General features: G+C 36.0%; 1 protein-coding gene across 5 annotated transcripts; it reads left to right on the top strand.

Annotated features, from left to right (window-relative positions):
• The first annotated feature begins 380 nt into the window (after nucleotides 1–380).
• On the top strand, nucleotides 381–10,857 carry LOC141385652 (uncharacterized). 5 transcript variants are annotated; one of them, XM_087254642.1, is made up of 7 exons: nucleotides 381–477; nucleotides 1,701–1,878; nucleotides 3,808–4,001; nucleotides 7,776–7,960; nucleotides 8,105–8,248; nucleotides 10,035–10,124; nucleotides 10,236–10,857. In XM_087254642.1, exons 5-7 carry the CDS (start codon nucleotides 8,113–8,115, stop codon nucleotides 10,760–10,762), a joined length of 753 nt encoding a protein of 250 aa, XP_087110768.1. In that variant the 5' UTR covers nucleotides 381–477; nucleotides 1,701–1,878; nucleotides 3,808–4,001; nucleotides 7,776–7,960; nucleotides 8,105–8,112; the 3' UTR covers nucleotides 10,763–10,857. The 5 variants fall into 5 exon arrangements, with proteins under 5 accessions (XP_087110768.1, XP_087110770.1, XP_087110771.1 ...); XM_087254644.1 differs by having other exon boundaries at nucleotides 390–477; nucleotides 1,701–1,932; XM_087254645.1 differs by lacking the exons at nucleotides 381–477; nucleotides 1,701–1,878; nucleotides 3,808–4,001 and having other exon boundaries at nucleotides 5,194–7,960.

Genomic DNA, 10,857 nt, shown 5'->3' with positions numbered 1-10,857 from the left:
TTCAAACTAACTTTTTTTTCGTATTGTTAAAGTCAGATATATGTAATATTTTCGCTGGTAAATTGAATAAAAAACAATATTGCTATATTGTATTCAATATCACGTTTTTTAAATTTATTTATTTTTTTATTCAATATCACGTTTGCACTGGTTCGGTTCAGCACTCGAGCGACACTGAATCGGATTGAACCGGATTAAACCGTTTGCTTATTTTATCACACGTGTTCACAAGCACATACAGCAATATGCAATTAGAGTATAAATGCGTGTGGCCGAGCAGTATAACGAAATAGTAATTAATCATATTGTTGTGTCTTACAATGGTACACAAAAAGGAATCGGTTTTAGGCAGATTCGATTCTTTACTGTTCACTAAGGAGCCGATTCATAGAACCGAGCGGACACGACTCGACCTGCAGGCAACGGCTCTCCTAATTTGAACCATCTGTCGTCTTTCATCCAGTGAATTCATCCTCGGTAAGTGTTTAAAAGTCTAATTCTGTCCGTTAAAGGATTGTTTTGTATATCTGTGTAGTGCGTGTGTGTAGTTTAAAATATTTAACCAAGTGACTTTAGTAGTAAAGTTATGTAGTAAGGTTATGTCACGTTATTCGTTAACAAATGGTATTTTAAACAAGATATAACAGACGCCAGGCTGTCATTGTAGTGTTTGCGAGGTATTAACGTTAGATACAGTGATTTTATCTTAAATGAGTTTTTGACCGTAGTAACGTTAAGTTACCTGAAAAAACATAACTTTAACTTAGTGTCTACATTAATGAATTCTCTATTTCAGCACAACACTGAGATAATTGGCGAAGTCACCATAAAAAGTTAAACCTTTACGGTTAGGGTAAGCTGGTCTTCACGTAGTCATTATTACTAAGCTTTCATTATGGTTGAATTTGTTAACTGCAAGTTAGTTATTTAAACTAAACTCATAATGAAACAAGTCTTAACCGTTTTATTAAACAGAGTTGATAATAAAAAACAAAAGACTTTCTCCAGAAGAAAAAATATTATCAGACGTACTGTGAAAATTTCCTTGCTCTGTTAAAAATCATTTGGGAAGAATTTAAAAAAGAAAATCAAAATCAAAAGGGGGCTAATAATTCTGACATCAACTGTGTGTGTACATATATATTCTATTCTAAGATAAATTGATGGGGTCAGGGAATGATTTGTGTACAAATTTATTTTAACCCCATACAGATTGGTATGGTTGTACCACAGATTCAGATTTAAAGCCTAAAAGAACCTAATTAACATTAACATTAGTCACGTTAAATTAGATTATTTTATTTATTTATTTTAAATATGTAGCCTCCTAAAGTCAGAATGAACTGTGTTAACCCCTCTTAAATCCGTGGAAGCGCTAGTAGTGAGGTCATGGAATCAGATATTCGAACTATACAGAGTCAGACATTAAAATGAGACTTTATTTTTTACACACCTGTGTGGGCACTTGACTTGCAATCTTCAAGAACAATGCCTGCTGATCTTTTCCCCATTAACGTTAGTGTAATTGTGAATTGACAACAAACTGCATTTCGCCAACAAAAACAATAAAAACAATGTTTTATATATATTATATTCTACAGTAAATGTAATACTATTGTTTACTGTTTTATGAAATACAGCAGCTACTGGATAATTGTTGCCAGTAACTTACTGTTAATTTAACAAGAAATCGTTTACAGTGTGGGCATGAAGCTGTGCTGTGTGAAGCATGTGTGTGGAGCTGAGGCGAGCATGGACGTGGAGCCGAACCATGACGGGCCTGGGCGTGAGGCGGAGCTGAGGAAGGGGAGCTGAGGCGGTCCTTGGCATAAAGCGGAGCTGAGGAAGGCCTGGGCATGTAGTTGAGGCTGAGCTGAGGTGGGCTTGGGCACAGAGCTGAGGCTGAGGTTGCCAATAATGACCTGCAGATATGTGTGTGACAAATCCAGATTGTCATCAGCTGTAGAGTGTAATAGGATTGGTACAAAGCATGATGTTGGTGAGTAGCTGGTGAAGTGTACATATAAGCTGGAGTGCCCTTGAGTCTTGTTGGCACTCCAGCTGATAACCATAACAGCATTGGCTTGTGCACTTATGCAACTGCAACATGCAATAGATGGCTAAATACACATCATTGTATTAAGAACGGATAACATGGGTCATATTTTAAAATAAACTACAGCCTAAAAGTATGCAAAATTGTCAATGGCCAAAATGACCAGTGCTTGAACATCACTTAGGTTTTGTTGGTGCACATAACAGCAAAGCCTACCTCATTTGTTTAAAAGCTGGAAGGCAGTGCAACATTTGATGGAGGTGGCTGCCCCGTAGTTATACATGCAGGAAAAAACTCAGGATTTGCAGGATTTTTATTGCCAATAATAGTAATAATAATCCATATAAAATTTTAGGATAAATATTCCAATAGATCCATGAAAATGATCCATGATTGTTTCACACTTAAATTTTATTACACTGATAAAGCTTTGCAGATAATGTGCACATCTGTTATCTATTTTATAGAAATATATATATATTTATACATACAATTAACTAATACAATTATCTGTCTCTGTGTGTCACTGAAGTGTTTTTTGAATCTTAATCATTTTTTAAAAGTTGTATCCTTCAAATACGGTGGTATTTCTCATAATGTTGTCTCATAACCTCCATGTGCTTGCAGTTGTACTGTAAGCTATTATCATTAGATCAAACCGAAGAATGGACTATTACACCAAATATACAGCAGTGACTGTCAAAATAATAATACTGTGCATCAATGATCATTGTTTTCACTAATATATATATTCTTATAACATAGGAAAATACATTGAAAGTGCACCCTCCTTGTCATTAAAAACAGAAAAGTCTGTCTAAATCCATATAATTTTGGTTATGCTTATGCTTATCAACTTTACGTCATTTCAGTGCTTATTAATGAGAGTGGAATATTTAATGTATATATGTATGTAAAATTCATTGTTTACTTTATTACTTTCTTCTGGAAAAATTCCATAATCATTGAATAAGTTTCACTATTTTTTAAAATAATTAATAATATTGCATAATGGAAATTAGCTTGTATCTGCAAGTTATATTAATCAGTGTTAAAAAAAAGAATTATAGAATTTATATTAAAAAACACACACAGTTCCAATATTGACCATTGAGGGCACACTTTCAAAAACCGCACATACGGTTGTTCCAATATTGACCATTGAGGGCGCAGCTTCAAAAACCGCACATACGTTTGTTCCAATATTGACCATAGAGGGCGCACTCTCAAAAAAACGCACACACAGTTGTTCCAATTTTGACCATTGAAGGTGCACTCTCAAACACAGTTTTTACACACACACAGTTAATGTCTGGTGAAACCAACCCCATTAGGACTTTGGGGCAAATTCAGGAAAACACTGCCACCTATGTTAAAATGGCCATTTCTATCAGTTTCAATGGTTGTGCCGGTGGGGACCCAAATTTAGGTCCCCACCGCTCAAGAGGTCCCCACGGGTTTGGTGTGTAAACAGGTCCAAGTCCACACCAGGATATAAAAACAAACAAACAAACACACACACACACACACACACAATCATATCACATGCACAAAAGCTTCTGACACTAAACAAAACAAATCATATGTATAAACATGCTTCAGAGGAGTCCACAGACATCCCAGCATGCATCCGTGTCTCTGATGAGCCAACATCCCATCATACAAACCTTCAGAAGGGACAGTAATGGGGGTGGTGTTTGTGATTGGCAGGACAGCAGTGTGATAAGTTTGTGATTTGCTTGTGTTGACAGTGAATGGTGGGCTCTCTCAGATGGTCATCCTATCGCCCCAGCTCTTCTCAGGGCTGCACATGAACAGTCTCTTGCTGATGGCGTTGCTTGAGTACTGAAGAACTGGATGGCGTGGCGTGTGTGTGCTAGACGTCAGTGGAGAAGTAGAGTGTGTTCTTCTTCAGCTCAGCGAAGGATATGGGCGGATGCTGCAGGTAATACAGCAATACCTGAACCTGTGGAGACAGACAGACAGACAGAGAGAAGAACTTAATGAAAGACATCCCATTCTAACCCCCTGACGTTCACTGAATAACCTATTCACCTTGACTGTCATGCAGCTTTTTGGCGTTGACCCTAATTGTGCCATTTTGGTGACCGTTGCTTTAAATTCAAATGAGGTTGTTTTTTTTAAAAGAGGGCGGAGCTTAAATGCCTATGGCTGTTTCCAAGTATGCGTTCTTGTCTGTACTAGCGTTCTTCTTAAAAAACGTCATCAACCGTCATCGATGTAGGTAAAGTTTAGATCTGACAGCCGACTAGAAGTGCAATATGCAAATCAAAATAGCAGCATATTTTATGACAGTATAACAATAATGAATATTTTTACAGTACTGTGACGGTTAGGTTTAGGGTTGGAGTGGGGGTAGACGCTAATAAAATACAATAAATGGGAAATGTAATAAATTCAATAAATAATTCTCATTAATTTCCGACCGTAATCATATCCGATCTAGCAACGAATGCTAGATCAAATTTATTTTCATCACCAATTATCACAGTAGAACAGTTTCTTAAGCAGTTTGTAAAGCATTTTGGAAACAGGAGATGAACCCCTGGTCTAATGCGCCACCTAAATTAAGAAACCTGTTCTCAAAGACTTATTATTTGGGTAGCACATATTCTGAATGCCTTCGGCAGTATTCAAATGAGCCATTTTAATATAGATTAATTCCAAGATTACAGTGAGATTAATCTAGATTAAAAAATTTATCTATGCCCACCTATAATATATATATATATATATATATATATATATATATATATATATATATTTTATTTCTTTTTATTACGCTTGCCATAACACACAGTTACAGAAGCCAAAGAAAACTAATGTGAGGTAGTCAAAGGACCCTATAAAGCAAACACTGTTTACATCAGGGGTGATGTCTAAGACAATTATTGTTTTCAGAGAATTTCAGAAGACATCTGACAAAGATAAACTCAAGCAGGTAAATAATAAGTGAAGCTGCTGATGTTTGTCGAGTTGTTTAATGATGCTCTGCTGAAATGTTAAGAGACTGAATGTGTTTTATTTCTGTTAAGGCTGTGACTGAAGTCAGCTGTAGTTTAGTGTTTCTCTTCAGTAATTCTGCTTGTTAACAGCAGGTGTTCATCATTAATGCTCAACCAACACTTACTTAATCACTAATTGACTCATCACTTCAACTCAAATGGAGTAAGTTCACAGCACTCATATAGATTAGTTTAATTTAACTGTTTGAGGAAACCGATTGCTACAAACCATTTGGAGTTGCCTTATCTTATTGGGTTTTACAGTAGTCAATTGGTTTAGACTTAGACTTTGACTTAGAAAACTTTATTGATCCCGCAGGAAATTGTTTACGTAATGACTGCCATAACACACAAAACACAGAAACACAAAACCACAAGACAAAATAAATAAATTAAATTAAATAAGTGAAATAAGTCACATAAATCCAACCAATCTATAAAAGGAAACAGCCAAAATACATAAGTATACAAACTATTATACTACATAGATATTACACTTAAAAGAATCAGTGGTAACTAATACTATTAAGTCATATATCAAGTAATGAAAATAATATTAACCAAAACCAATAATATTACACATAAAACAATTACACATAAAATATTTCAAGTAATAAAGTGATTCAACACTCATTTAAAAAACAATGATATTGCACTAAAAATATTTAAGACCTAGTAAAAAAACGTACAAATATTGCACCTAGTAGATTATTGCACATCATAAAACATAATGCACAGACTTCCACACACTCAAACCCGTAATAAGTAATATATGGCACGAGCAGCAAGGTATTGCATAGTTCTCTTCATTTATTGGATTTTACTGTGCTCAAATAGCTGTGTGTACTCAAAATGTTTAAAGGGCACATAGTTCATCCCTTTTTTATGATTTAATATTAATATTATGGTTCTTCTGAGTGTGCCAGTTTAGGTTCAGTTCAAAACACAGTTCAGATGTTTTTATTACAACGTGTTAAAAAAGGTGTTATTTTGGGGGCGTGTACACAGCTTGCTGTTTTAGGGGTGTGTTGCCTTACATGAAAATTAGTTTCGGCTTCCTGCCAACGTAACAAGTGGGTGGAGCCAAGAGCTCCCATGCTCTGTGTTTGCAACAGACAGGCAGACAGAGAGAAGCTAAGCTACATGAGTGAGAGAATCAGCACTCAGCCGTACATGTACGACTTGGACACAGACCAAGCAGAAAGTACAAAATCATTTGTGTCTTTGTAGTTTTACAGCCAACTGTGTGCTAGTTTCAAGTGCCGAGCTTGTACACCGAGACTAATAACCACGCACACTGAATTAACTTTGACTAAGGCACCGGATGCACCGCCCGAAGCCGCGACACGGCACACCAGAGTGGTGCTTCTGGTGTGCGACCTGCAGACAAGTTCGTTTTTTTATTTCCAATGGAGAGACGCGCACGAGGCAACGCTTGCACTTTTCAGGCTGCATGTAGTTAAGATCACAGGGAGCTTCTGTGGTCGAGAGAAATGAAAACGGCTAAAGTTTAAGGTAGACGCAATGAAAAGTACACGTTTGCAAACCTACCTAAAGGTACAAACAATAATTCCAATAAGAGCGATAATGTGGAGAATATTGATCTTGTGTTGAGCCCAATGAGCCTTACATCTAAAAATAGAGCAAGGGTGTTCCTTTAGTGATATCGCTTTGACTCACACACTGAAAATGGCGGACATGAAACAACAAACTAAGAATAAGGTGATGCGCCTGTCAATAAATATTGGTGGGCGAGGGGACCGCACTCCTACATCAAGTTGTGGTCGGTCTAAATACCGCTCTAATTGGTCCACCGTTTTTATTCTGTTAAATTGAAAAAAGGACTGTGTGTGTTTATATCACCCCAATATGACGGTCTATACACTATATATCTGTCCAAACAGCTTGAAAAGTAGATTTTTCACCATAGGTGCCCTTTAAGTTCACAGTAATCATATAGATTAGTTTTTGAACTCAAATAGTTTGTTGCAATCAGTTTCCTCAAATGGTTTGAGTTACCTTAACTTGTTGGGTTTTTCAGTGTACACTGATAAAAATTATTATTTAAAGCGAATAAACCAATTGCCTTAAAAGCAACAAGTTGACTTTCCTAAAAAAAAATGTAAGTAAACTGTTATGTTGACCTAATTTTTTTATAAATATGCAAATTGTACTTCTTTTTTTATATAAACTAATCACCTTTTTTCAATACACCTTAAAAAATATCAGCTTTTCTTTATCTAGAAAAATGACATCCAGTAGAATAAATCTGCTCTTCCAGACTGCACAGTGTGGAGATGTGTCTTTTATATTCCACACAGGCAATAATTGTAGATTTTGTAGACTTAATAAAGCACCAAAAATGTCATATTGTAATAATTACAGTGATAATTAAAATTTAAAACAGACATGCTGCAATAGTGTGACACTGTAAAAAGGGATTAGTTGAAAGTAAAATTAGCATATTTATAAAAATTAAGTCAACTTAACAGTTCCAAGTCACAATGGGTTTACTTACATTATCTTTGTGAAGTCAATTATTTTACTTGCTTTAAGTAACTAATCACTTTTTACAGGGTTTGTCTTGCTGGGTGGATCAGATCAAAGCAGAATACTTCGGAATAATCTATAATAAATGATGTTTAATAAATGAGTTTGTGTTTGTTTTATTTGTTGTGCTTCTTTGTTTACAGTTATATCAACGCGCGCGTACTGAAGAGCGGTGTTGTCGCGCGCCTACTGAAGGGCGGGACCGAAGGTGTGCCGCGTCGCGGGGGCACTTTTGATCATTTTGGAAGGGCACTTTCTATCCAAGACTAAAAAGGGCATGTGCACTGCACAGGTTGAGCCCTATGTGTGCACGTGCCTGTTCCAAACGGTACATTAAGCCTTGCAAAACTGAGAAGTTCTTTGTGGGTTTGTTGTAGTGGTGTAGTGGCTTGTAGATTATTCTCTCCAGTGATTTCTCGTGATTTAACTATTTTTAATACCGTTGATAAAACACCCTGTTCTTACATCTCAGGGGCTCAGATGGCTGAACATCCTGATATAACGGTTGACCAACACCATCCAGGTTTGAAGCCTCAAAAACCAAGCTTCAACTGGGCAAGACTGAAGATGAAGAGGTCCTCTTCCCTGAAATTAAGATCTTTTTGTTACACAAATGGTAAGTTATTGTGATATGAATGAATATTCAGACATTTCCCCAATTAGAGATTAATTAGGCCACCTTTCCATCAAGCTTTTCAAGGCTAACCTTACCGTTCCCGTTACTTTACGGTTGATTTCAGCTCTGGCCACTTTTGATGTTGAAAATTCAACTCTGCAGTTTAACAAAGTGACTTTTCTTATTTCATTCTACACCGTTAAGAACTAGCAGAAACAGAGCTGACATTGTGAATTCTAGTCTCTTTATGAACTGTAAATTAATGTTGTATCCCATTTACAGCTTTTCTGATACAGCTTTAGTCTCAAATCCCCTACTAAAATAAAGAATTTACTTGTGTAACTTATAAAAGGGTTCTGAACGTGTGTTTTGGTGCCATTTGTGCAGGCCTAACCTGTTTTAAATACTATGAAAATTATATTAAAAACTATTATTATAATCAATTCTAATAACCCTTTAACTGCTCCACCAAAAACATTCTTTTTTTGGATCGCATTTTGCATTTGTAAAAGATGTACACATTTTGGTACAGAAAAATCCTAAAAAGTCCATATTAATACCTCAAGAGTACGTATTAGTATCTTAAAAGTGCAATTGTGTTCCTTTTCAAATTTGTAGGTACTAATATATTCTTTTTAGGTACCAATGTGAACCTTTTAAGTGCAAACGTGTACCTTTTTATAGGTACCACCCCAGTGACAGCGCACCTTTATTTCTTAGAGTGTCAAACAAAACTTTAGGTATTGTAAACTAAACATTTAAGATATTTCTAATGAACGTTTGGAAAACATTTTCTGATAAATACATTTTCATTATTAATATACACACGTGAGCTGGCAGAAGTCCTGCATATGCAAAGTGTTCATGCAAAAAATGTGCTATTGTAAAGCTACTCAAACATTGTGCATATCTCATTCCAATACTTTTGCATAATTCTATTTCTATTTTAAAATTAAGTAAATTAAATCAACTTTTAAGTGATTACAAAAGTATTGTATGAACAATGGAGAAAAAAGTTTTATATTGTACATGGGAGAATGTGTTTCAAGATTTTTTTTAAAAAGTGTTGTGAAATGTTTAGCAGAAAATACATTTTTTGATTGATGTTAAAGTGTTTTCTTTATTGTAAATGGAAAAGGTACATTTACACAAACAGAAACTTTTAAAAAACATCGTTTAAAGTGTATTTAATATTTGATATTTACTGAAAATAAATTGCCGCATTTTGGATATGGAAAATACCCTTAAATAGTTCTTAAAGAAACACACTTGACACTGTTAAGGTACAAAGTGTCTTGTCACTGTGGTGGTGCCTTCGTAGATCAGATTTGTACCTTTGATGAAGTACAATATTGTATCTGCAGACTTTAAAAACTAAAGGTACATTTTGGTTTTCCATGGTACAAATCATGTCCTTAAAGGTACAAACTGCAATGGTCAAAATGTGTTTCTTTGTCTTAAGGTGCAATTCTGTTCCATAAGTAGTTACTGCCCCAGTGACGCGGGTTTGTACCTTCTTTGCTACAACTTTGCACCATTATTTCTGAGAGTGTAGTGCGAACCATTATAATTGTAAACTTTACCAGTCATTATTTAACACAATCAAATCATGGCCAATTATTTGGTAGAGCAGGCAGTTAAAGGCATAAATAATAATAAAACACAATGTAAAATCACATGCTTAAAGTAGCTTAGCATAAATGGTGAGTTTTCATGAGGGATAAATAACAAAGACACATTTTTCATTTCTTCTCAAATAACTGCGCAATCATTTCTCTTTTAACAGATAAGAAGAACATGAAGAACAAAAAGAAGAACCGACTGGCAAGTTTTTTCAGATCAATGTGCCAGATGTGGTGTTTGAGATCCTCTAAAGGTGAACGATTGTTATTGCATAAATCTATTCTAATGAAACTTTAGCTTCATTCACCCTTAGCTGGAGCTTAAGGTCTCCTTGGGTAAACGGCAATCGCTTCTCCTTTAACAGATGATGAGATTCCCATAACTGTGGAGGAAATCAGGAAGAGGAAGAAGATGAAGGAGGCGGAGGAAGAGCTGATGCTGATGAAAGAAATCATGAAGAAAGGGGAAGAGGAGATGGAGGTGGAGGAGATGGAGTGGGAGGTGGAGGATGAGAGGATGGAGTGGGAGGACTATGAGAAGTGGACGGTGGAGGCAAATGAGAAATGGAAGGTGGAGGAGAATGAGAAGTGGAAGGTGGAGGAGGGAGAAGAGATGGAGGTGGAGGATGAGAGGATGGAGTGGGAGGAGTATGAGAAGTGGACGGTGGAGGCAAATGAGAAGTGGAAGGTGGAGGAGGAAAAGGAGATGATGATAAAGAAGAGGAGGAGGAGGAGGAGGGGAGGGATAAAGAAAATGGACACTGAGGTGAAAAAGGAGGCTGAGAAGGAGGAAATGAAGAAGTGGAGGAGGAAAAGGACAATTGAGACAAAAGAGGACGAGATAAAGGAGGAGGTGGAAACCAGCATGAAAAAGAGGAAGAAGAGGAGATAAAGTTTGAAGAAGAAAGTGTACAGAGCAGAGGAACCTTTGCTAAAAGATTGTACATATGTAAATATTTGAAATGCTTAATAAAAAAAAAAATTCTG

This window comes from Danio rerio, chromosome 5, assembly GCF_052040795.2.
Source record: "Danio rerio strain M-AB ecotype USA chromosome 5, GRCz13ab, whole genome shotgun sequence".
In the NCBI taxonomy this organism is placed as follows: Eukaryota; Metazoa; Chordata; class Actinopteri; order Cypriniformes; family Danionidae; genus Danio; species Danio rerio.
Note: the sequence above shows the minus strand (reverse complement) of the source record. Positions and strands in the feature narration are given on the sequence as shown.

Bases quoted from the DNA above. Each gene is read 5' to 3' on its own strand.
- LOC141385652 (XM_087254642.1), top strand. From the start codon at position 8,113: ATGGCTGAACATCCTGATATAACGGTTGACCAACACCATCCAGGTTTG. The intron at 8,249-10,034 runs GTAAGTTATTGT...CTCTTTTAACAG, and splicing joins ATCTTTTTGTTACACAAATG to ATAAGAAGAACATGAAGAAC. The intron at 10,125-10,235 runs GTGAACGATTGT...CTCCTTTAACAG, and splicing joins GTGTTTGAGATCCTCTAAAG to ATGATGAGATTCCCATAACT.